The following is a 26139-nucleotide window of genomic DNA, read 5'->3' as shown; positions in this document are numbered from 1 at the left end:
AACAGACTTGTGGTGGTAGCTCATTGCTATTTTCCCAGATGACATATGATATTGAGGATATTTTCATACGCATATTTGCCATCTCTAAATCTTCTTTGGCAAAATGTTCAGGTCTTTTGACCATTTTTGAATCAAGGTGTTCATTTTCTTATTGTTGCATTTTAAGAGTTATTTCATTGTGTTTTTAGTGATTTATCTGATCACAATTAAACCCTCACCTTTTACACTACAGGCATATCAAGACTTTTTTCCAAAGATATTTCTCTCCTTGGGAGCATTTCTTGTCCCAGCTTACAAGAGAATAATCTTTTCCCATGGCCTGCCAGAGGCACGATCAACAGTGAAGTCCACTGGCTTGGAGTGCAGGGGAGGGGGAACTGGAGGAAGAGTAGGACTCCATATGAGAGGGAGTGAGGAGCGACAGCAGACCAGGGACATGGATCAGAAGAAGCCTGGGGAGGCACAGAATGATCTGGCAGGCAAAGTGGTTCAAGAAGAGTGGAGGTGGTGGGTGGGGAAGCTGTCCAGGCTGGAGCAGGGAAACAGTGTAGACCAGGCTTAAGCATACTACTAAATTGTTGGGCTTTATCCAAGGATCGCACCTTCCTAGAGGGGTCAAGGAGGTAATATAAATGGGTGAAGTAGGTAAAGTGTGAGGTGATAGCGAGTGCTGTGGACTCTGACAAACTGGAGATCACATGACCACTTTAGGGGGGCAGGACAGGGTGAACATATCTGCTATGATTGGTGGCTGCCCTCCAGGAACAGGGCCTCAGTTTTTCAAAAAAAAGCTGAACATGTGGATTTGTAAAATCTTCTGGCTTTAAATGCTGGGTCTGACTCTTTTAACACAACATGCCAGCCAAACAAAATGTAACCATGAAATGAAATTGACAGCAAGGCTGTCATATGCTTCTCATGTACATATATGTGAATGCCAGTGCACCTGCACAAGCGCCTGTGCAAACTCATGCATAGCTGTATAAATGCACATGCAGTACAGCCCTGAAGGCACACACATACACACATACAGAGATGAGAGTGCTTTCCTGTGCACACATGTTTGAGTTCACCTGGCTACACATGCACACAAGTATTGCACATATAGATGCACACAGAAGCACACTGGTATTGCACGCACATGCGTGCAGCATTGTATGGGAACCCTCCAGCAGTAGCCTAAGGAGAGGTTCCCTGGAGTCCCCAAACTGCCCTGTGGATGCTGGGCCCCTCTCTCTCAGCAGTCTTGGGGGAAGCCAGAGCTGCCCTCTTGGGCCACTTTGCTTGGCCTTTCCCAACTCAGCTGGAAGCAGAGTTCAGAGCAGGAGGATCACTAGTAAAATCTAGGATGCTGATCAAACTACACTTCAGGCTGTCTCTAGCCAGCTGCCTGATTTAGCAGGGGAACGGTGGCCCCGAGCTTCCCTGGCTTCACCACACCCTCAACTACAGGGTCAGGACCCTCTGGAATTCCTCCATTTGATCCTCAGTCCCGGAAAGGTGGCAGGAGGGCATGATGAGCTTCATAGCGAGGAAAGTGAGGAAGCTGGGGCTGGGGGGTCTTGACCCACCCAGGTGACACAGCCAGGAAGGGTATCAGCTGGTGGCTCAGGCTCTGTCTCTGTCTTCACATCTGGCTACACTTGCACAGGTGTAGCATGTGTACTACACATGTGATCTCCAGTTTGAGGTCTTCAGCAGAGCGCTCTTAACCCTGGAGACGGCAGAACCGAGTCCCTCCACACCCATTCCCAGCAGCGGGCCAGGGCCACAGAGGAAGAATGGCCCCTGAACTCTCAGAATCCTAAAGCTTCAATAGGTAAGAGCCCTTGTCAAATATGCCATTGACAAATGAGGAAACTGAGGCCCCAGGGCCAGAGCCATGCTCTGGTTGCCACGCCTGCTGTGGGGAGGAGGTGGGGCTGAGCCCTGCAAAGGCTGTGGCCTCCTGCTCTGGGCAGAGCTTTGCCCAGCACCACTGAGTGCCTGGTTCCATCAGCAGCAGTGCTACAAGAGGTATAGGGACCACACACGCATGCAGTCCCGAGCACCAGCAGGACACACTGCGGCCCGCAGCCAGGTCAGTGGTCATTCACTGCCCCATGCCCCTCATGACCTCTGTGAAGATGAACAGAACCCTGGAAGCCACCTGTGCATGGTGGGATGGTGGGGGTGCAGTGTCCACTAGCGGACGTGTCCACAGTCCACAGTCGGGCCACGGACTTGGTGCCTTCCTTCTTTGACTGGACATCCTATTCCTGCAATTGCTGGGTGTCCCCGCTGGATGTCTGGGTGAGCAGTTGTGGGTTGCTGGACCCTGGGTGTGCCATGTGTGGGCTCCGAGGTGGCACTACTGCAGGTGGTCCTTGCACCTCACCAGAGCACCCAGGCAGGTTTTAACATACTATTTTATGGAAGTCAGATGCACACATGATGACAAATTCATCTACACTGAAGAGCAAATGCAGGCAAGTGACAGCCCCTCTGCCTCCAGGTTCAGGCAGCTGCTTGGAGCTGTTTTGATTTTCATCCTTGCATTCTGTCCATCACTGTAGCTGAAATGTGAAAGAACCTGTGTCTCTGGTCACTGATTTTAGACTGTATCTCTTGCTTCCCAGTTACAAAAGCTGAGGCTTCGGGGACTTGGCATTCTTCCGTCTCTTGCCAACCTCTGTGTATGCGATTTACATGTTTGTTTTAATTCTTCTACCTGGATTAATTTCCTGCTGCAGCTGTAACAATGACCACAAACTTGGGAGCTTAAAACCACACTTGGTTATTTTCTTACAGTTCTGGAAATCAGAAGTCCCAGAATCAAGGTGCCATCAGTGGCGCTGGTTCCTCCTAGAGCCTCTAAGGGAAACTCCATCTCCTGTGCTTTTCCAGCTTCCAGAGGCGACCTGCATTCCCCAGCTCCTTGTCCCCTCTTCCATCCTCAGAACCACAGCTCGGCATCCTCCAGTCTCTCTCTGATCTCTTCCTTGGTCCTTGTTCCTCCTACTGCCCCTCGCATAAGGACCCTCGTGATTACGCTGGATCCACCAGATAACCCAGGATCCTCTCCCCATCTCCAGACCCTTAACTTCATCACATCCACGAAGGAAGTCCCTGCTTCCCTGTAAAGTAACACCTTCCCAGGTTCTGGGAATCCATATGTGGACAGCTTTGAGGAGCCACTCAATTGTGAAGGTCCATCACAGTACCTTCATAACTTCAAATCATAGGTTTAAACCTCTGTATCTTATCCCATCAATTTCAGTGTAGCTCTTGCCTGCCCATGCCAATTGCTTGATAAATATTTGTTCAGGGAGCTAGGTTTGCAGAACTGATCAAGCCAGGCAAAGCCTTATTTTCCCAAAGCCTATATTCCAGTGGGGAAAGACAGGCAATACATAGGATAAATGAATAAATGATATTCTCAGCACAATTGCTTTTTGGAGGATAACTTGGCAAAAGTTATGAAAACTTAAATTATGCCTGTTCTTTGACCCAGCAAGCCTACTGTTAAACATTCATATATAATGATATGTGTACAAGTCTGTTCTTTATGGCATTATTTATAACAGCAAATGTTGAAAAACAAAAATATATTGAGGGAGAATTGGATAAACAAATTGTGGTGTCCAGAAACTAGAATGTATAGATTAATATGATGATATACGTTGTAGGTGCTGGGTTTACAGCACTGTTTGTAAAACAGGCAGAACCTGCCCTCATGGAGCACATCGGAGTGCAGAAAGACAGATCGCATACCCTGAATGAATCTGTGCGTTAAGCTGTGCCTGGGAGGCAGGAAGGGCTGGGGAGAGAAGCAAAGCTGGGGAGAGAGATGAGGAGTGCTGGCAGGGGTAGCTTTTGTTTGGTTTTAATAGTTGTTATATTTACCTAAAAAATGTTAAATTATTAGTTTAAATCAATTAATTATTAATTAGAGTTTAATTTTAAATTATTTTAGTAATTTTAATTAAATCAATTAATATTAATTGAATAACTTATAGATTTAATTATAATTAATAAATAAATTTTTAATTTTCAAATTTTAGATTTACAAGCATTGCAGATAGTGCAGACCATTCCTGAATATCCCTCCCCAACCTCCCTGATACATCCCATAGCCAGGGTGCATTCATCAAGACTAGGAAATGAAGATGGTGCAGGACTGCTGGCTCAATTCCAGTCTTGAATGAGCTTTCTCCAGTTTTCCCACAGAGGTCCCTTGCTGGTCCTAGGACATCGTTCAGGATTCTTCTCTGCGTTCTGTGGTCACATCGTGTGGTCTCCTCCACTCTGCAACAGCTCCTTAGTCTTTCTTTGTCTTTTGTGCCCTTGACACTTCTGGGATGGAATGGGGCTGGAGCTGAGTGAGAAGTGTAGCAGGCAGTGAGATAAGGGCTGCTGTCCTTTGGGCAGCTGGAAGGGGTGAGGCCAGGCTGGGATGTCTGTGTGATTCTGCAGTAGTCTAGGCAAGAGATCATGGGCACTGTGGGCCACAGTGGGTGAGGAGCAGGGTTGGACTCCAGGTGTATTTTCAGGACAAAGCAGAAGACACCTAGAATTTTGACCTGCCCTGCTGTTGAGGTCTGCGGTCTTCCCCCAGCCTCCCCATGTCCTGTGGCTCCTGCTGCTTGGGGCACTGTTGTCAAGGATGCTGACACCTGCATTCCAGACTTCACACGTAGGATGATTTCAAAAACTGAAGCCTGCATGTCATGTTTACATAATGTAAATTTTGTGCAGGCTTGACCATTTCATTGCCAAATGAAAGCTACTTTCTGGGTACTGTAATGTATCTACTCGATTCTTCATTAGTAAATGTTTAGATTATTCACAAATGTTTGCTGTCATAATGCTAAAAGAACAGACTTGTATATATATCTTTATATGTGGATTTTTAATATGATGGGTTTGCTAGGTCAAAGAAAGATTGCAGTTTTTTTTCCATAAGTTATTGGGGTACAGGGGGTATTTGGTTACATGTGTAAGTTCTTTAGTGGTGATTTGTATATATATATGTGTGTGTGTGTGTGTGTGTGTGTGTGTGTGTGTGTGTGTATACCACAGTTTCTTTATCCACTCATTGACTGATGGGCTTTTGGGTTGGTTCTACAATTTGCAATTGTGAATTGTGCTGCTATAAACAACTGAGCCCTGCAACCCTTTTGTAAGGGAATGTGTTCACCCTCCAAAAACCTATTTGCAAGTAAGATGTTCAGGCACGGATGCCAGAAAGCATTTGATTTAATAAAATGTCTAGTGGGAAGAGTGCTGTATTCATTGAGAAGAAATGTCTTATTAAGTTTCCTGGGGTGAAGGGTGAATATTAAGGGTATACTCAAGTAACAATGGATAATAACACAAATGCCACTGACAACTACAGCTGCTGCTCTCTGCCAGATGCTATTCTAAGTGTGTTGCATATTTTAACTCATTTAGTCCACACAACGACCCTGTGAGGAAGGTACTATTATTATCATCCCTTATGGGGAGTCTGGCTCTAAATTCTTCTGTTTGTTTAAACGGATGGGGAATTCGAAGTTCCAGGAGGAGGATGGAGTGCTTTCAAGGTGGGAGAAGATGCAAAAAGCAAGTCCCTGGGTGCCTTGCAGAGAAGGCGGTGGTTGTATACAGTTAAAATTTTCAGTTATGTTGCATATAATATAGCTTTATTATTGAAATTGTAAGTAACAGTATATAATTTAGTTGTGTTATTTAAAGTAACTCTATGTACTATAAAGTAACTATATGCATATAGGTATAATAACATATATTATTTATTTATTTTATTATATTAGTATATATGTTATTTTGTTACATGTATTATATGTATAATACACTATACTATACTATATTACATGTTATATATTATATACTAGTATATAACATATCTATCAAATATTCACATACATGTTATATTACATGTTATATATTATAATTTAAAAAATTTTTAGATTTTAGGTTTGGAGGTTCATGTGAAGGTTTGTTACATAGGTAAATGTGTGTCACAGGGGTTGTACATATTATTACATCTCCCAGGTATTAAGCTCAGTACCCAATAGTTATCTTTTCTGCTCCCCTCCTTCCTCCCACCCTCCCTCTTCAAGTACAATATATTGTTTATATATCATAAATTATATCATTGCAACAGACCATAATATGTAATCATATTATTTCATTATTTCAAAGAATTCATATTCTTTAAACTGAAGCATCAAATGGGGGCTTTCCAAGGGCAGCCACTGGGGCTGAGAAGCCCCACAACCCTTCGGGAAAGGCCGAAGAGACAGTGGCTGCCAGAGTGATGGCTTCTTTCACACCAGGGAAGGGGCCGAGTAGGATGCCCAGTGGAGCACACTCCGGCTGCTGTGGCTCCCTGTGACCATCTGCAAAGCATTTTGCCAGCGTGAGAGACTGGCAAAGAGACTCAGGCATCAGGAAGACTGAACCCACTGCACCTTGGCAGCTTTGTGCAGGGCATCCTGTGCCGGGATGTGGATGGAATCCCAGCTGTGTGCCCAGATTTGTGGTAAGGCCACCAGCTTGGGAAGGCTGGGAGAGGGGAGAGAGGGGCTTTTGCCACCCAGCCCAAGGTGGGAACCAGGACTCCTGTGTGGCACCAGGGTGTCCTCTGATGGGCAGTGGTCCAGCTGTCCTCCCAGCAGTGCCACATCAGTGTGAGTGTTCACGCCTTGTCCAGGGATTCAGGGAGAGAAGAGCACTGCCACTTTGCTGTGGAAACAGACAGGTGTCCTTCATTTCTCTGTCAAGGTGACTTTCGTGCATTTAAACAGAGCCCTCTGGGGGTAGCTGTTCAACAACTCACCAATTAACCCTACAGAAATGGCATCGATGTCATTTCTTCATCTCATGCATAATGCAAAGACTTCTGTGGGAAGGAGGAGACCCTGAGAACCACGCTTCAATCCTTCACACAATTTCCCTGGCTGTTCACATCATGGGGGATTTACAGCCAGACTAGTAATGTGTTATAACTTTCACATCGCAAATGTCTTCTCTTTCTCTATCAATATTTGACATTTGCATTTAGGTTTTTAAACACATTTGCAGTGATTTAGAACTATTTCAGCAGAAATGTATTTTCACTCTTCTCATCAGGTATTTCCAGCTCCCAGCACCTGCTGCCCGCTCCCTTCCCTGGCCCCCCTCAGCTAGGTCCGTGGTAGCCTTGCGCCTCACTTTCGCGCTGGAGCCGCCTGCTACAGACACTGCTCTTGCTGTCTTTCAGTGTCGGCTCAGCTCAGGGTTGAGGTCAAATTCACAGAACCCAGAGGATGGAAACAGCAGGGAACGTCCCGGCTGGATTCTGAGAACAGCCTGGGGACCGGCTGCGATCTCTATCAGTGCTGGGTGCGGTATGTCCGTGCGCCAGGATGGCTTGGAGAGCAGAGTGGAGCAGCAGGGCCGGGGAGGCTGACAGTGGGGGACTGGTCACTCATCTCCGGGTCCAGACCTCCAGGAGGGGCTTCTTTGCCGTCCCTGACGGGTCCGGCTGTTTGTGGCACAGAGCAGGACCTCACAAAACCGGAGCCGAGCCAGAGCTGTCATCATTTGTCTTCTGCAGCAGTGCGGGGAGTTCCCTGTCCTCATGCCTACTCCTGATGTTCTCCCATGTGGATTTTAACTCCGCCCTGCATCTTTTGTTTTCTTGCAGTCCCTCCCCTCCCCCCTCCATCATCCCTTCCAACTCTCTTTTTACCTGGTCCTGGTGCCCTCCCACTATAGCCTGGGCTCTCTCTTTCTTCCTTATTGAAAATAGCAGGGCGTTTCTAGTGCCCTCCCAGCCCCGCAGGGCACATGGAGATGTGCACTTTCCTTGAGTGTTTGAATGCTGCTCTCTTTGCCTCATTCTGCATCTTTTGAACTGGCCCCATTTTCGTCTCTGTTCATCATCAAATGAAGTGGGACCTGCTCAGACATGGCCCCCACTCTCAGCCCTCTCCTGTGGGTTCAGATCCCCTCCTCATGCCTCCACTGTGCAGGTTGACACGTTCATTCCTCGCAAGTTCGCGTGCCAGGCCTTGGATAGCCTGAACCAATACAGCACAAGGAAAATGACAATTTTCCTGGAAGCCCTGGTCCTGAGGCTTTCTGCCTATGCCCCCTCTCCACCTGCCAGCTCCCATGGCCCCACATAAACTCTAGACCCTATTCAGGAACAGACAGTGATGGCATTGCAAGGGTTTGCTGTCCACAAGAGTCAAGATTGTGTCATTTGCAGCCTTGGTTTCCCAACCAAGGCATCTTGGCTCCTGCGCGGGGCCTCTTGGCTCCTCTGTTCCCACAGAGTTTCCCTTCTTAATAATCTGCTGCCCCGGAAGTCTGACTGCTGATCCCACACTTATCAGTGATGCCCTTTCTGAGAATGTGGATAGGGCCATGGAGAGTTGAACTCACCTGGCACCACCAGACATAGCCATGCTGCCAGCTTGTGGGAAAGGGGACCCACTGTGGGCACAGCTGGGGCAAAACAATGAGCTTGCCATGGAAACTCCTGGCTGCCCTCTGCTCCTACCTCCTTGCCTTCTCCCGCAACATGTGCCCCACATTTCAGCTGTGCTCACGCTGCCCAGATGACAACTGCATTTTCCAGCCTCCCTGGCAGCAGATGAGGCCAAGTTACTGAGTTCTGGCCAATAGGATGGGAGTGGAAGTGAGTGTGCAAATCCCAGGAGGGCAGGGCAGAAACATGTCCCCTTGCCTGCTTCTCCCAGCTGACCCAGTCCTGTGGAGCCAAGGTGGGCATTGGAGGAGCAACAAGAGCAAAAGAGGCTGAGTGCCCTGCACTCAGTCCACTGTGCCAGCCCAGGCTGCTCCCTCTGAGACCATCTAAGCAGAGGAAAGTAAACTGCTATCTTGTTTAAGCCACAAAGTTTGGGGATTTATTTGTTATAGTAGTCTAACTCATACTCTACCTAGTACAGTGATCAGTAAATGGTACTTCCTTCCCCTCTGCGTGCCTTAGGGGCAGGTGGGTGGGTGGCGCCATAATTGCTGGAGTTCCTGCTCTGTAGTCTTCCAGCTTCCACCTCTATTCCTAACCATGGTGAGCCCAGGGCCCATCTCCACCTGCTTTTTCAGCTTGCAGGCCAACACAGCACTCCCCTTCCAGCCACAGAAATCACAGAGGGTCAGAAAGGTGGTGGCATGGGGATCTCTGAGGCAGGAGCCAGGCCAGGCGCCTGCAACAGACTCTCAACCCCCACCAGGGGCAAGGCGATGCTGATATTGGGGCTGTAGCAGGAACCCTGGGGCTGCCACACCACTGGGATCTGCATCCTGGGCTCTGTATCCAGAGTCACTTACCACGTGCCACCACGCTGCTGCCCGGGGCCTTTCACACCACTCTGCAGGGTGAAGGAGCTGACATCTAGAGAGGTCTAGGACACACGTAAAGAGCTGGAGCCCAGGATCAACAGGCAGTGTGGTCCCAGCAGCCCTGCTTCCTGCATTGTGCTGTGCTCCCCACAACTCAGCCAAGACCCCCAGGAGGCACACTCACCACGGGGAGGTGCGCCATAAGTGTGCACACACACACAATTCAGGTGCAAGCCTGGAGGCCCAGACTGAGAGGACCACTAAGACCCCCCCTTACACACACTCCCTGCTGCAAGACAACAGCAGGCTGTTGGAACACACACCCAGGGGAGGTGAGCAGTGTGTCCGGCCGGTCCTTGGCACAGAAGGTGCATATGCTCCCGGGGTTATTCCACCTCCCATGTCATCATCCTGACCAGACAACAATCCTCCCTGTCCCTCTGACGTCCCTCTTATCTAGGGCTGCACTGCTTGTTTATGGATGAAGAAAGCCCACATTAACAAGGCTGGAAATCAATGCCTTGCTTCCCTAGAGTGTGTTTGCCCACAGAGGGTACATCCGGTCAGGGGCAAAGGACAGAGGTCACCAGGCCCATGGCCAGTCAGGATAGGATGTCCATCCTCCTATCAGCTGTGCTATGTGCTAGGCTGCTGGTAAGAACAACGGCCTCTGCCCTCTGAGCTGCACGACTTTACACACACCCCTACATTCAGATATCTCTCTGCTGGGAGCCCACGGGTGCCCTACCCCCAGCCTCCAGCTCTCCAAGGGTTTCACCGAGAAACACTTGACCTGACTTGCATCCAGCTCTTATAAAGCAAGGGATCCTTCTAGAAAGTTCTTGCTTCCCACTGCATGTGGGTGGGTGAACCAGGGCAGCCCTCTCACTGTGTGCTTCACACCAGCTGAGCCACTGAAGCAGGCCCTGGTCAGCCTCCATTTTCTTGCCTTTCCCTGTGGGGCTCATAGCCCCTCCTTGTGCTTGGGTCCCCACTTCCCCCACGCTCTGGCCATCATAGGACATGTGGAAGCGTCCAACCTCAACTGTGCAGCCACACAGCCAAGACCCCAGGCACGTTGGGGAGTTAGGGAGGATGAAGGACGGGGCGTAACTGCAGATACTAGCCTCTCTGAGTCTCACCTCTGCCTGCTCAGGATCCCTAACACTTTCACAGTTACCCATGCCAGGAGGAAATGGCACAGCCACATTCCTAAGAGGGTAAATACTCCGCCAGGGCACAGCAGGCATATAGGGGGTACGTAATAGGTTTGGTGGACTGGATGGGGGTAGGAAGTGCAAGAAAGAATCTCCAATAGCAGAGTAGGTGAGCCTTGCAGGACTGGCCAGGCCTGTGGCAGCTTCCCACAGGTGCTGCTGGAATGTGGGCTGGATTTGGGTTTCTGGAGCTCCAGGTCAGGGAGCTGAGATGAGCAGAATCTCGGCAACTGGCCTGGAGCTGAGATGTGTGGGAACCCTACACCGCTGGACCAGGGCTGGACCCCAAGGGGCCTTTCTATCCCTCCAAATACAAAACAGCGTCGCCTGAACTCTTCGAAGGTGGAGACATAGGTGATTCTCAGCCCCAGAATCACCTCCACATCCCGGCAAAACAGGAAAACAGCACGTGAATGCCAAAAGTTGTGAGTTCTTTTTCTTTTTATTGGCAAAGTAAATATATTTTTATGAAGGACCAAAGAAAATATACATAATTGTAATATATGTACACCAGCTTCATAGATTTTTTTAAATTTCAAATTTACACAAATGTTGATATGTTATTAAAAGATATTTTATGTGGATGGACCTATGTACAGTTTATTTACATACATTCATAGGATGTGAAATAAACCTGTCAAAACAAGCTAGTTCATTTATTAATTTCTAGACAAAATAAGGAATGCATTTCTAAATCAGGGTTGGGAGGCTCTATCTAGTTCTCTCACACCCAGGACAGCCTGGCCCTCTCCTCTCAAGGCCACCCTAGAGGCTGGTGTCTGGATTTATCTGGGAAACCAGAGGAGGGGATGAGCCCCTGGGTACAGGCGCTTCTGGCTCTTTCTGCCCTGCACATTTAACTCAAGCACATGCACTGCCAGCCCCCAAGTGGGGGACACTTTTCACCTCTCTCCCACATGAGGCCCCAGCGGCCCGGTCCTGACACCCACCCCACCCCCAGGGCCCTGCCCACACCCTCTGGTGATCATGCTGAGCAGGCATCTTAGACAAAGCCAAGCCACCCTCACACCACAGTGCAGCCCTGGACTTCTGGCCTACTTCCTTCTCCCCCAGCATGACTCTCTCTGGGAATCCAACATTTCAAAACTGCACATTTCATCTTCACCGAGCACTAAAGTTCTGGCCTTGGCCCAGGTCGGGGGAGCCCAGTGGGAGAAGGGCCAGGTCCCCAAAACTCTGCCTGCAACCAGCAGTTGCAGCAGAGGCCTGGCCACCGCGGGAAGGCACGAAGGCACGAAGGCACGAAGGCCTGCCTCCAGCCCCGGGCGCCGGGGGCCCAGCCCCCAGGGGCACGGGTTTGAGGCTCTAAGGACTCCCGAGAAAGGCAGCGGTTGGCGGGCCCTGGGTTCACACCTCCCAGGCTTTAGAAGGTGGGCTGGTAACATTGTCATGTCCCTCTGGAGGAGGCAAATAAATTATTGCTTAAAAAATGGGGCTGGGGTGGGGATCTGGGGTGAAGGACAGGTTCGGGGCGCTTTCAGTTCACGGAGCGCACGGAGCGGCTGCTCCGCGGGAAGCGGTGCACCTTGATGTGCTTGGAGAGGTGGTCGCTCCGCGCGAACTTCTTCTCGCACACAGGACACTGGTACGGCTTCACGCCCGAGTGCGAGCGCCTGTGCCGCGACAGCTCGTCAGAGCGCGAGAACCTGCGGGACATGGCGCGGTCAGCGAGGCCTGGCCCTGCCTGCCCCGACCCCACAAAGATGCGGGGATGCGAGGCGCGCACCTGGCACTCACCCAAAGGGTGGCTGCACAGACCTGCAGCCTCTACAGAATTAGAAGAGGGTCCCCCATCTGCGTCAGTAAGGCTATACCAGTTCTCAAAATATCAATTATTTTTTTTCTTTTTTTGAGATAGGGTCTTGCTCAGTCACCCAGGCTGGAGTGCAGTGGCGCGATCACGGCTCACTGCAGCTTCCCGGGTTCAATCAATCCTCCTCAGCCTCCAGAGTAGCTAGGATTATGGGTGTGCCCACCACACCCAGATAATTTTTGTATTTTTTTTAGAGACCAGGCCTCCCTATGTTGCCCAGGCTGGTCTCAAACTCCTGGGCTCATGCGATAAGGCTACTTCAGCTTCCCAAAGTGCTGGGATTAAAGGCATGAGCCACTGTCCCAAGCTGCCCCTGCTACCCCTCCAAGATGGAAAGAACTACAGTAAAGGCTCATGCTGGCCCAGTGGGCATTCTCTGTTGGGAACTGCCAGAGCAGCTGGTAAAAGCTCCCAACAGGAAAGGACCCCAATGCTCCCAGGGCCCAGGGCTTTCCTCCCACAGCCAACCCAGTGTGCAGGAGTCTCTGAGACCACAGGTGTACTCAGTCGCTCAGGCCCTGATGCTGGCTGCCTCTCACCACCCTGGCCTCATCTACCCCGCTGGACCAGAACTCCACAGGGGCATCTGTGAAGGTCTGTATAGGACAGCCCATCTGGAGGGGAAACTGAGGCCTGGGAGGAGGAAGCAGACTTCCTGTGCAGCACAGGGAGAGGGGTCCTCAGACTTGAGCCCACCCACTCCTGGAACCAGCTGTGCTGGAAGCTGGGCCCTCTAAGGCAGGTCCAAATAAAGATTGACCCTGCAAAGTGCATCTGGGAGTTCAGGTGGCTCTCGACATTTCCCTTTCTTGGCCCCGCTGGCCTGGGAGCAGGCATTCATGTGACAGTCAAGAGCCCAGGCTGCATCGAGGGCCTGGACTGCTTGCCACCGATCTCAGGGATTTGAGGCCCTCTCCACCCCTGGCTTGGCAGCAGGACCCTCCCACCCCACCTACCCCTCCCACGACACACTATCCCGCTCTGTGCTCCACCTGCATTGACCTTTCCTTGGTCCTTCTTGCCACAGGCCATTCGCACATACTATTCCCTCTTTCTAGAATGTTCTTCCCTCCCCCTCTGTGCTCTCTCCTACCCATTCCTTAGAGCTCAGTTCGAATGTCACTTCCTCAGGAAATCCCTCCAGGACTGCATCCAATTCTAAGCTCCCATGGCATTACACACCGCTCTCTCCTCACTTTTGCTGTTGTTTTGATTTTAAATTATCTTCAACTTTTTGATGACTGTCAGTCTGTCCCACTAGACCGTCAGCTCCATGACAAAGGATATGTCTGTCTGGTTCCCTGTGGTCTTCCCGTGACCAGCCCAATGCCTGGTATATGGTACGTGCTAAGGAGGTGCATTTCAATGCAAGAGTGGGCACAGCAAGCAGCCCCAGGGGGGCAGACACTGTCAAGGAGCAGTCCCAAAGCATGCGCACGCGTGCACACACATACGGACAAATACAGGCACACAAACATACACGAATGAATATGTGCCCACACACACGCACACACACACACACAGGCACAAACTCATGCCCCCATGTACTCACACACACACACACACAGGGACACCAGGCCCAACACCCCTTTGTGGACCAGGGCCACCCAGCGAGAGGCGATGCCCCGAACAGCAGTTCCCAACCAGCGATTGGTAAGGGCTGGTGATACCCTGGTGCCCTGACCCTGTGGGTGGAGGAGTAGAAGGACCCAGCAGAACATGCTCTGGACAAGGCACAGGGGGTGGCAGGAGGGCCTGCAGGAGGAGACAGGCACTCCCACCCACATCACAGAGTGGTGGTGGCACCAGGCACAGGGCAGTGCTCTCAGCACATCTCCACACTAGGTGAAGCCCAACTGCCCTGCCTGTCAGAGGAGGAAACTGAAGCTCAGGGTGCTGAGGGCCTGATCCAGGGTCACTGACAAGACAGAGCCCTTGAGGTTGGAGCAAAGGTCTTGACACAGCCCCCTGCCCTGGCGATGGCAGATGACCTGAACTCCCAGTCGGCAGAGCCTCCCAGCCTCCTCCACAGGCCTGGCTGGGTGGTATGTGTCACAAGGACCTGTGCCACTGAGGAAATGGGATAAATGTGCCCTGGCAGTCAAAGTCGACACCTGTGCTCCTGGGCAGGACACCTGCCCCCAGCTGCAGCTGGGCACACAGCTTCTGAGCAGAGGAGCTGGCCCAGGGCAGGGGCAGGCAGAAAGCTGGCTGCAGACACAGAGTGCCACGCCTCCCAGACTGCAGCCCTGGGGTCACCCAGCATCTCACTGGCCAGGGAGCCAGGATGAGCCAGCCCCATTGGACTGGCAAGACAATGGCAAGGGTTTAAAGAGGCCAAGTCACACAGCCCAGGGGACAGAGTCTCAGGTTCCTGCCTTGACAGTTCCCACCCCACTGCGGGTCCTGAATGGTCCTTTCTGGGCCTCAGTTTCTTCACTCATCCCGTGAAGACTTTGGCATTCCTGCCCACCTTCCAAGACTCATCTCAGAGACCACAGGTGGTGACATGGGGCCACGCAGCTCTCTGGTCATGGTGACACCCTGGGAAGGACAGGCAGATGAGAGAACCAAGGTGGACAACATGCTGTCCTCACCTGAACTCCCTCCCTGCTGTCACAGGGTCCTGGCACCTGAGAGGACCTTCCCTGGGAACCAAGTCCTCAGAAGACCCCTGCCTCACCCCTGCATGCCACATTCTCCCAAACAGCAGCCAACAGAGAGCCTTGGGGACTACAGTGGGGGACATGGGAACCTGGTGGGTAAGATGTAGCCCTTGTAGGCAGTAAGCTCTGCCACTTACCAACCAGGCAACCTAGGAAAGTCACCAAGCTCCCTGAGCCTCAGTTTCTCTACCCGGACACAGAGAGAACAAAATACCTATTCCTGAGGACTGTGAGGTTTGTACAAGGCAACCAGTAACAGTTTAGAGACCTGCTTAGCACATGGCAATTATTCAAGAATCATGAGCTCTTACCACCTGCATGGAGTTGAGTGTTGGGCCTGGCTTCTGGTGAGGTCCTGTTGCAGACAGGGCAGCACCATGATTTGCACTGAGCTGTAGGGCAGAGGGTAAGCAGGGGTCCAGTGTCTCTCTAGAGCAGCTATAATGTCAGGACTGGTGCATACAGCACTTCTATGTGAAGGCTTCCCTTCCTTGAGACACTAACCCTCATCTGCCAGAAAGACACCACCACAAATGGTCCAGTCTCAGAAATTGCAATGGGAATGGTGCTCCCTAGAGATGTGCAGTTCAAAACCTGCCCAACCATGCTGGGGGCCTCTGCCTACAGAGGGAAGGAGGTCAGAAAAAGCCTCATCACACAGGGGTCATGAGAGCAGGCTGGGAGCCAGACCCCAGGTTTGAATCCTGTGCCTACCACCTCTTGGCTCTGACGCTCAAGAGGAGCCTGCAACTCCCCTTCTCTGTCCCCCCACCCCACATCCACTGTGGATGACAAAGGTACCCACCCTGCAGGATGATGACAGTTATTCATATTCATATTCACTGCAGCAGAAGGGATTCTTTCTGGATGGAATGGCTTGGCCATTCTGGAACAGGACGTTCTGCTGCAAGGAACAAAGGATGCCTATGTCTGAGAGTGAGGCAAGGAAATTTCTAGGAAGGCAGGCAAGCAGTACTTCCCAGACGGCTGGATCAGAACAGGGAAAGCCTGCTCTCAGCCCTGTTGAGGGTGCCAAAATCATGTCACCAGAGAAGGGACAGGGAATACTTTCAGAACCAAAAGCAGAAGGAAGTGGAGGCTGAGTACCTGGGCAGGTGCCGACCTCAGCAGTGGAGGGAGGGCACCGTCCATTACACAGAGGGACAAGGGGGCTGAGGGGCCCTCGCTTGTTCTCCGAGCACAGGACACAGTACTAGGCCAGAGCCAGCCTGGGGCAGGAAGAGCATCCCATTCATCAGGGCCACTAGGAAGAAGAGACGAGGCCTGGGAGTGGAGAGCTCCCACACGGGGAGTAGGTGAATGTGCAGAGCTGCCACCCCAAAGACCAGGCTAAGCTGCAGATGGAGGTGGAGGTCCCCAATACCAGAGTTAGCACCCAACACAGGGGTGCAGAGGGAGGTCTCTGAGTATGGGCAGACAGCCTCAGTTGAACTCCTGGCTCTGTGGCTTACTGGCTGTCTGACTGGAGAATTTACCTAACTCTTCTGTGCTTTAATTATCTCCTCTGTGAAACAGGGACAATATGCTGATGCCTACTAATTTTGAGAATTACATAAATTAATATGTGTGAATTTTGCTCAGAGCAATGCCAGGTATGCATTAGAGGCCCTGGTTATTATCTCGATTGTGGTTGTTAGCTCTTTTCCCATAGCCCAGAAGCATCATGCCTTTTGGGCCAACCTCTTGATACGAGAGTGGAGGCACACACGGTGACTCTGATACCAGCTGGGACTGCTGCGCGGCCAGAGCAGGGCTCTGCCTGGGCTTAGGCATGCAATCCACATTCACGCTCACTAGCTATGTCCCTGCAGGCATGTGATGTGAGCAGCCTGTGCCTCAGTTTCCCTCTCTGTGAAATGAAGATTGGGGCCTACACTTTACCAGGCAGTTACAAGGACCTGATGAGATAATGCGAAAACCTTAAGCTGTCGCTACAGCCTCAAGGGCAGGGGTCATTCGAGAGGGCACAGAGAGGGCTGATGCCCACGTGGGAGCAGGAGCCTGAGCAACAGTGGGGAGGCCAGTGTGGCTGGATCCTACTCAGTAAGGGGAAGAGACAGGCGAGCACATTGTGTGGGTCTATGGGCCAGAATGAAAGCTTGAAGAGAAACCGAAGCATAGCAAAGTACACGTAAAGGCCTCAGAAGGCAATGAGCTCCCCATGGCAGGCAGTATGCAAGTTACAATAGTGGAGAGAAGGGATTCCAGCTCTGAGAAATTTAAGACTAGTGCCCAGCATACATTGAGTGGTCAGTAAATATGCCATCTCACCATCATCATCGTTACTCCTCCAGTCCTGTCCAGACCCAGCTATCCCAAAGCGGGGTCCATCCTTCCTCCTGACTGCTGCAAGGAGCTGCAGGGGCTCCCTCTCAGTTGAAGACTATCACCATATTAAGAGACACAAGCAGACAGGGCAGATCCCAAGCTTCATGGAGCTCCAGGAAACTAAGGCAAGATCCCTAAAAGCCAACTGAGGACTCCCCGCATCCTCAGAAAAGCAGCTGTCCCTAGAGGCCAGTGCCCTCAGCTCCCAGCTGAACAGCGCCTCTGCCACGAGTTACCCCCTGAGGGCCAGACCCACTCCAGGGCACCCTGGGGGAAGCTGGAGGAACCCTCAGGAAGCCCAGGGCATGGCTGGCAGCAGGGACAGCTCCTGGGGGCAGTGCCACTGTGATCTCACTGGGCCAGGCAACCATCACGCCTTCTTCTGCCAAGTGGGTCCTGGGCAGCACGACCAGTGCCAGGGCTCAGATGTGTCAGAGCTGAATCCCCTCCACAAGTCCCCACTCTCTCATGTACCTCATTACCTCCTGAGGCCACTGTATAGAGAACTAAGATCTGCCTCACCAAGATACACTCTGGGCTGAGGGGCCTATCAGCTCTCTGGCTCTAAGATATCCAGGAAGAAGGCTGGTCTCAGATGAGGACCACACCTGCCCTCCCCACGACCCTACCCAGCCTCACCACCACTAGAGGAGCCACTTGCCAATGGTCAACTATGGCCAGGAGATGGCCATAGTCTGAGCCCGACTAGGGAGTCCAGACTGGTGCTTGGCAGGAGGCTTCCCTGCCTCTCTGCAGCCCCTGCCTGCCCCCACCAAGAGGAGAGTGCATGCAGGGCCCCTGGGAGTAGGGGGCACCTCCACAATAGGCACCACCCTCTTGGGGGCTGGAGAGAATACCTTCAGGGTTCCTCCTCAGAAACTGCCTTGTATGAGTTTGTATCCTTGTGATGTACAGACAGCAAGAAGGCCGCTGCGGAGCCCTGCATGCCTGCCATGGGCTGCAAAGGGCTAGCCCTCCACTCTGCAGACAGGAAACTGAGGTTCGGAGGGGGACCACCCCAAACGCACATGGCAAGTTGGTGCTGACCCAGGTGTAGGCTCAAGACCACTGCCCCCACACTCCCATGCCCTCGCCTTCTCTGCACAAGTTTCCTGCTTCAATCTTCAATCAAGAGTGCTCCTGGCCCTTCTCTCAGCTCCTCTGGCCTCCCACACAGTGTAACTGCTGCTGTGTCCTCTCACAAGTAGCATGTCAGCCCTGCACCCACTTGGCAGGCCTAGGTACAAAGCTCAGAGAGGTGGGGACTCCAGGATGGAGACCCAGGGTGGGCTCTCGCAGAAGCCTCTCCAGTCTGTCTGAATGGGGTGGGAGACAGGACAGAGTGAGGTCCTCACTCAGGAGGGGACTCCATAAACCTAGACACTCTTCAGGAAAAGTCCCTTCTCTGGCCAGATTGGCACTCAATGGAAAGGCGGCACCAGTGCCACAACATACATTCCACTCACAGCTCCCTCAGCCTCACTGGCCAGGATCTCTGCCCCAGATAACTCTCAAGAGCTCTCAGAACCAGAGTATGGTCAAGAAAACAAAAGCTGCAAACTGTTCCCTGGGTGCTGCACCCACACATAACACACACACACAGGCAGTCACACATGGTGCACAAACACCTAAGACGTGTATGTGTGCAAACACATATGGTCACACGGCACAGACACAAAGAAAGCAAGATGCATACACATGTGGACATACAGACACACAGCCACACACCCGCTGGCGAGGCCCAGGCCTGTATACATCCCCACGTACAGAGATGAGCATGCCCCATCTCACACACACAGCAGCAGCCACAGCAGCAAAGATGGGGAATGTGCCAACAGCATACAGCGCCCCCAAGGCAGGACAGAGATTCCTTTGGGATAGGCATCTGGAAATGCAGAGGGCTGGCTCTGGCACCTCGGAGCACATGAGCTCTTGGCAAGCAGCCTACATTTCAGGAAAAGGTGGACACCCCTCCCAAGGAGGTTGAGCAGCACCCAGTGCTCAGGGAAGGGTGCTGGGTAACCATGGTTGGGACACTGCCAGTTATCATTTGAGGCCTGATTTCCCCACTGCCATGCAGATCAGACAGCCTGGGTTCTACCACCTGTGACAGCACTGCCAGCTGGCCTAGCCTCCCTCTCGGTTGGCCTTTGCAGCCTCCCAAACACGCTTCCATGTCCCCAGAGAGGAAGCACGGGCTAGGCCCAGCCCACATGTCTAGAGACGTCGGTGAATGAAGCTAGTCCCACTGGTTGAGGAAGCAGCATTTTTAGGATGTGACCTCTCAAATCCGACCCCCGGGTTCAAATTCCATTCACAAAGCAGAGTGACCTTGGGCAAGCACCTGGCCAGTCGGAGCCCTGGTGTCCTATAATGTAAGTTGGGATGGTGGTACTTACCCTGTGGGGCTGTGGGCCCAAAGGGAGCCGCTGCCTGGCCCCTAGACCACACTCATCCTTCCTCGCCAGCCCCTCAATCCCCACCCTTGTGAGACTGGATGGGGAGACCCAGCAGGCAGCACAGGCCAGCAAAGCCTTACCTGGCCATCAGGAAACTGGAGACCAGTTGGCTTCTGGCTTCAGGAACCAGAAGGACCAAGGAAGCCTCCAGGCAACTATGCCAGCTCTGGGCCTGCCCTCGCCTGCCCCTCCCTCCCCTTCCTCATCCGCCTTCTGTTAATGGTGGAAAATTGCCCTGCTGCACACCCAAGTAAGCAGACATGAGTGGCTGTGCTCACCGCCCAGGCCTGTCACCCACTATACTGACCTCCAGCCGCAGCCTGGCCAGGTGCAGGCGAAGGGCTTCTCACCCGTGTGCCGGCGCAGGTGGGCCTTGAGGTGGCTGCTTTTGGTGTACATCTTGCTGCAGCCGGGGAAAGTACATTTGTGCATTTTGATGAGTTCTGCGGCTGGGTTCTTGGGGAACTTCTGGCCCATGAGGAGACCAGCAGAGCCAGGCCCCAGGGGTCCTGATCCAACGGGCTTGGCGGCGATGGGCACCGGGGCAATGCGCACAAACTTGGAGGGCAGGTTCAAGTTGGAGGAGGGCACCACCTGGGGCACGAGCGCGAAGGTCTGCCCCTGGATGTTGACCAGGAGCTGGGCAACCTTGACATTCTCCGGGGCTTGCCCAGGGGAGGCAGGCCCCGTGCCCGATTCCTGCTTCACAGGCACGGGCTGGATCTGCAGCAGCACTGGGATGGGGCCATCGGGCGTGGGGCCCCCACCTGGGCCCTGGACACCTCCTGCACTGGCACCACCTGGTGGAGGAGAACAGCGCTCTCTCCCGCTGGACCCAGGATGGAGGTGGCTCTTGAGTGGCCCAGCTGAGAGCTGGCTGCAGGCATCCAAGTCCTTGCTGTTGCCCTCGGGGACCTCCTTGACTCCCGGCTCCATGTTCTCCTCCAGAAACTCTTCAATCTCCTCCAGGGTAGGCTGGAAGGGCCGTGGGACGTCATCAGGGTCACCCAAAGGAAACTCGGGGAAGCAGAAGTGCTCCCCCTTCACAGGGGTCACCCCCCTTCGCCAGGGCCCCCAGGCCACGGAGCCACTGCTGGCCCCAATGCTACTGCTGCTGCCCCCGCCACTGCCCAGCGTGGCCTGGGACAGTAGGAAGTCCAAGATGCTGTCCTGGCTCTCGGTGCCCGGGCCTCCACCATAGCAGGAGCAGAGGGCTTGAGAGTCGGGACTGGAACAGGAGCAGGGGCTGGAGGCATCGCTGTCATCTTCAGAGACGGGTGAGGGCAGCATGTGGTATGCCCGCCGGCCAACCAGCCTATCACCCAGATACCCAACTGGGCATTTTGGTGACGAGAAGTTCTCGTCCACTGGAAGTAAGTGGTCCACCATGCTGGGCTGGCCGTGCCGGTGGCAGCTGCAGGGAAGGAACACAGGAGGCCTGGTCAGAAGGACAGTGCTCACCTGCCACCTCTCGGGCCTCTGACCCCACCCTCAGCTGCCTGCCCACAGCCTCCCATTGCCAAATGCCTGGATCCTGCTTCCATCCCCCAGGAGAGCTGTGCCTGCAAGAGTGTTTTCTGAAATTGCACCACCTGTTTGCAAAAGAGACCTCTCCAAGCCCATTGCACAACCAGGGGCACTTCTGGTTTCAAACAGATTTTCCAGAATTATCCTGGAAAATAGCACATGTGTCTGTGAACAACTGAGTATGGGTGAGTATGACAGAAGGGCATGCGCAAGGAGGCTCTCTGGACCCCAGGAGGGCCAAAACCCCGAATCAGCCTACCGTCAACATCATAGGAGTCACTGGACATCTGAGGACTCCTGACCTCAGCGTCACGCCAGTTGAGTCACAGAATGGGGGTAGAACAGCCATTTGCCCTCTGACCCTCATGTTGCTGAGGCTTCCAGAGGGTTGCCAGATTACGCAAATAAAAATACAAGCCAACAGTTAAATTCGAATTTCAGATTTAAAAAATAAACTACTTTTAAGTATGTTCCCAGTATTGGATAGGACACACTTATATTTAAAAATTATTTCACCTGAGATTCAAATTTAACTAGGCCGCCTGCATTTTAACTGGGCAAGTGTAGCACACAGGCAAAACAGTCAAAGACCAAGAAGTGCCTGCCCGCACAGCTGTTTCCCCATCTAAAGGGGAAAACCTCCTCCAACTCTCCAGTCCTCAAACCCCGCTGAGCCTTGACTGCCCTGTGAGTGGCACAGGCTTGAACACAACCCTCTCACCTGCACCCTGACACTTTAGCATCCTGGTGGCCAAGGCCCTGCCCCTATGGTGATAATCCATGGCGTGGAAGCCAACCACTGGGGTCCCAGAGCACCTGCATGTGCATAACTGCCTTGGGCTTCACACCCATCTAGTGGGAAAGGAGATAACCACCGCCCCCCAGCCCATCCTGGCCAATAAGGAAGTGGAGTCCCCTGCACTGTCTGCCACTGCTCTCTCCATCTGGGACACTCACCACCTTGGGAAGCTCAGCTAATGCCTGTCTCCCCCTGAGACAGTGCACTCCATGTCTCTGCTGTGTCCCCAATGCCTGGACTGGCCCCTGGTGCCCAGGAGGGGCTCAGAGAACCTTGACAGAGAGAAGAGAAAGCTGCATCCTCTGAAGCCAAAGAATATGCTAGGTCTGGTGTCCAAGGAGAGTCAACAGTGTCCAGCTGTGACAGGGCCACCTCTGTGAACCTTTGTCCCTGCTCAGTGACCAGGGTGGGCTGGGTGTTTATCAAGCTTGGGGAAGGGGAACGCTCTGCACCAAAGTCAGAGGTTCTCTGCTGCCCAGCATCACCTCTACACCCAGCCCCTCTGTCTCCAGGACCCCTTCAGGACCTGGCACTCCGCACTGCCCAATGGCCAATACCATCATCAGCTACGACCTTGAGCAAGTCCTTGCTTCCCCTCCCAAACCTCAGTTTCCTCATCTGTTCCATGCTTCAAAGATCTCTAAGTCTCTTCCCGCTCAGGGACCCCAGGATCTTTGACCTCAGTTCCCAACTTATCCAGGAAGCTTCATGGAACTCCAGGAAACTAAGGCAAGGTCTGTACCCCAGGCCAGTTTTACTAGGAAGACATTTGGCTTTTTGGTTTAAACACTCAGCTAAGGATTTAAACCTGGAATGTGTTTTAAAATGCACCTATTCACTAAATCAGGTGCTGGGAAGGAATGAAAGTGCCAGACACTGTGAAGGGCACAAGGCTGAGCAGAGCCCACACTCCACCCTGGGCCTCCCCCAACCCTTTCCCACCCTCCAAGCATGGGCTCCATTCCTGAGTCTGCAACTTGTCTGCCGGGTGACCTCGGGCAGGTGCACAGGCTTTCTATGTCTGTCTCAGTCTGTGAGATGGAGGTGCTTCCAACAGTGCCTGGTTCCTCAGGTGTTGTGAGAACTCCCCTCACAGTCTGGCACACTGGCAGCACTCAGCCAGTGCCAGCCATTGGTGTCAGCCTGCAGGCATGGCAAATGTGCGGCCTCTGCCCTTCTACTGCGATGTTAAGGAATCAGCGGCCCCCCTGGGACCCAGAGCAGGCCTTAGAGGCCTCCCCTGAAACGTGATCACTACCTGGCCATCCCATGATATTAAGTAATTACTGTTAATATTTTTAACGTGATGATCATATTGTGGTTAAAGGAGGCCTTACCTTTTAAAGATACAAACAGATATTGACAGATAAAGTGATCTAAAAAGTACAGTAGGGGGGCTGGAAGGAAACACCCTCCAATGGCTTCCCAAGGACAGGTGGCCCTATCTCCTCGCAGCAGCCAGTACCTGGGCCCTTGGGACTCTCTGCAGACCTCACCACCAACTGCCTCTCTCCTAGTCCAGGTATGCTCATCTCACTTCAGCCTCAGCCGGGGGCCACTGCCCTGGCTCTTCCCCCAGCACTGCAGGTGGGAGCTGCTTAGTTAGATCTCGGCTCAGAAGTCACCCCTGTGGAGGCCTCCAGGCCCACCCTGTTACATCACCCTATATTATGCTCTTCCCTGCAGGTTCCACTGTGGGAAACTATCTTGGTAATGTGTTTGTGAACTTTGCTCTCTGTCTACCTTCCCATCAGAATATCAGCTGTCCTGACTGTTCACTCCAATGCTGCATCCCAGAGTCTAAAACAGGACCCAGCAAAATTTGCTGAATGAGTGAATGGAAGGTGCGGGGGAAGTGGGGGCCGAGACTAGGGGTGGGTGGCCCAGGTCAGGCAAGAGTCTTAATGCTGGGCTGAACGTCTCAAGGGGGAGGTACCCAGGCACTGAGAACCCAGAAAGGGCTCTGGGATGGCCCAGGGCACCGGCATTAAAGAGAGGACACTCTAGGGCTGGAGCTGGCTCGGCCCCTAAAACACAGCAGCACGTGGGGCGGCCAGAGGCGCGGGCTGCGTGCAGGGGGAGGGGACACGCTGTTCCGGGCACAGTCCCCGGCTGGCCGCCGGACTCCGCCCCCTCCCCTGGCCGGGCCAGGCCTGCTGTTTATCCTCCCGGGGACACAGCGGCTGCAGGAACAACATGTAATTGATAACAAGCCCAGAGCCGGCCAAGGGCTTGCCATTGGGTCAGCGTGCAAATCACGGGGGTGGCGAAGGGGGCTGTCCTTCAAAATAAGAGTCCCGGTCCCTGAGCCGCCCGCAGGCCCCAAAGTCGCAGAGTCCGGGCGTCCTCGCACCTGTAGGGCGGCAGGGTCTCCCCAGGGGCCACCTGGTCCTGGGGGGCGAGGGGGAAGGAGATTTGAGGCGCTCAGACATTTGGTGATTTTGTCACCTCCGAGGGCCGTGGGAGAAAACAGCCCCTCTGTGCCCTCCGTGAGAGGGGGTTCCATGAGCAACACCAAGGCAGGGAGGGAAGAGTGAACCGGACCACCATATGGGACGAGGACGGCCTCTCTGCCCCGCCACCGCCATCCCTCAGCCAGGCCATGGCTTTGGCAATGTTCGGTCTGAGGCGACGGGCACTCAGCGTGGAGTGAGACGCGTGAACGGTGCGGGTGTGCGTGAAGGGGTGTGAGTTCCTGTCGTGTGACTGCGTGTGCGGGGCGTGGTGCGCGGCAGCCGCTGTGGCTGTACGGGAGGCTGTCCGCGAAGTGCTCGCGCGTGGAGCCGCCGTGGGTGCCGGCGGGTGCGGGAAAACGTGCGTGGGAAATGAAGAGAGCCGGCTCAGACCCCTTCTAGAATCCTGGACCGCTGCCCGCTGGGCACCATGCCTTCGTCCCGCGCCCCCCCTTGCCCCCGACACTGCTGCGGTGACCGACAGTAACCCCTCGGTCTCCAGCCCCTACGCCCCCCAACCGTGGGCTGGCCAGCGCGTCCGCTCGTCCCCTCCTCTCACCAGGCCGCGCCGGTGCCCACCATATGGGAGGGCCGGCCCGCAAGGCGAGCCATGGAATCGCCCGGCCAGGCACCGAGGCGGCGGCGCGGGCCTTAGCAAAGTGCTGGTGGGCGACTGGGGCGGTGGGGCGGGGGGGGTCACCTCCCTCAGGCTAGTCCAACCCCTGCCCACCTCCGCGGGGGCCCACCCGCTCCTCCGACATTCCTCCGGCACTCGCGCCGTGCCTCCGAGAGCTGCGCGGGCGCACGGCCACGCGCCCCGAGGCAGGCCAGCCCTCAGATCACCCGGGGCCGCGTCCACGCGGCCGGCCGGCCCCGCCGCGCCTCTCCCACCTGAACTTGGCGCACGCCCGACCGGCGGCCAGGCCCCGGCGGTCCTGCGGCCGGGCGGGCTGGGCTGGGGGCGGCGGCTCGGCTCTCCGTCCGACCGCGGCCGGGGGCCGAGCCGCAGGTCCTGCGCTGGCTCGCTCGCCCGCCGGCCCGCGGGTTGCTGCGGCGGAGCACTAGCCCGCCCGCAGCTCACTGGGCGCTCACTCCCAGCCGCTCACGTGACGCAGCGGGCGCCGCGAAGGCTCGCAGGAGGCTCGGCCCCGGGCGCGCGCCCCATTGGCCCGCGCCGTGCGTCACACGCCCCGCCCCGCCATGGCCCCGCCCCTCCCCGCCCTCGCGGCGCCCGGACTTGCGCGGCGGATGCTCCAGGCTCCCGGAGCTGCCAGACGCGCACGCCCCCAAACACGCTGCCTGGTCCCCGGCCGGCAGCCACCTCCTTGCTTCCCATCCCTCGCCGCTGTCTCGCGGCGTCCACGAGAGTCGATTTCTAAAGCTCGGTCCCCAGGTGAGAACGTGAGACGGGCCCCACGATTTAAGAAAAGCTCTGAGATCGCCCCAAAGTGCAGTCTGCGCGATTGAGGGGGAAGCACTGGGGAGCCTGTCTGACCTGGTCT

The 26139-nt window shown here is 54.0% G+C and overlaps 1 protein-coding gene across 3 annotated transcripts; it reads right to left on the bottom strand.

Moving 5' to 3' along the window:
- Positions 1–10973: 10973 nt before the first annotated feature.
- On the bottom strand, positions 10974–25766 carry KLF15 (Kruppel like factor 15). Of its 3 annotated transcripts, none has more exons than XM_033210933.1 (3): positions 25529–25766; positions 20166–21272; positions 10974–12217 (listed from the first exon to the last, which is right to left on the bottom strand). In XM_033210933.1, exons 2-3 carry the CDS (start codon positions 21245–21247, stop codon positions 12049–12051), a joined length of 1251 nt encoding a protein of 416 aa, XP_033066824.1. In that variant the 5' UTR covers positions 21248–21272; positions 25529–25766; the 3' UTR covers positions 10974–12048. The 3 variants fall into 3 exon arrangements, with proteins under 3 accessions (XP_033066824.1, XP_033066825.1, XP_033066826.1); XM_033210934.1 differs by having other exon boundaries at positions 11787–12217; positions 25368–25766; XM_033210935.1 differs by lacking the exon at positions 25529–25766 and adding an exon at positions 22343–22881 and having other exon boundaries at positions 11787–12217.
- Between the last annotated feature and the right edge of the window lie 373 nt (positions 25767–26139).

This window comes from Trachypithecus francoisi, unplaced genomic scaffold (assembly GCF_009764315.1).
Source record: "Trachypithecus francoisi isolate TF-2019V2 unplaced genomic scaffold, Tfra_2.0 Lachesis_group0, whole genome shotgun sequence".
In the NCBI taxonomy this organism is placed as follows: Eukaryota; Metazoa; Chordata; class Mammalia; order Primates; family Cercopithecidae; genus Trachypithecus; species Trachypithecus francoisi.
The sequence above is the reverse complement of the archived record's forward strand: the minus strand, read 5'-3'. Positions and strand labels throughout refer to the sequence as shown.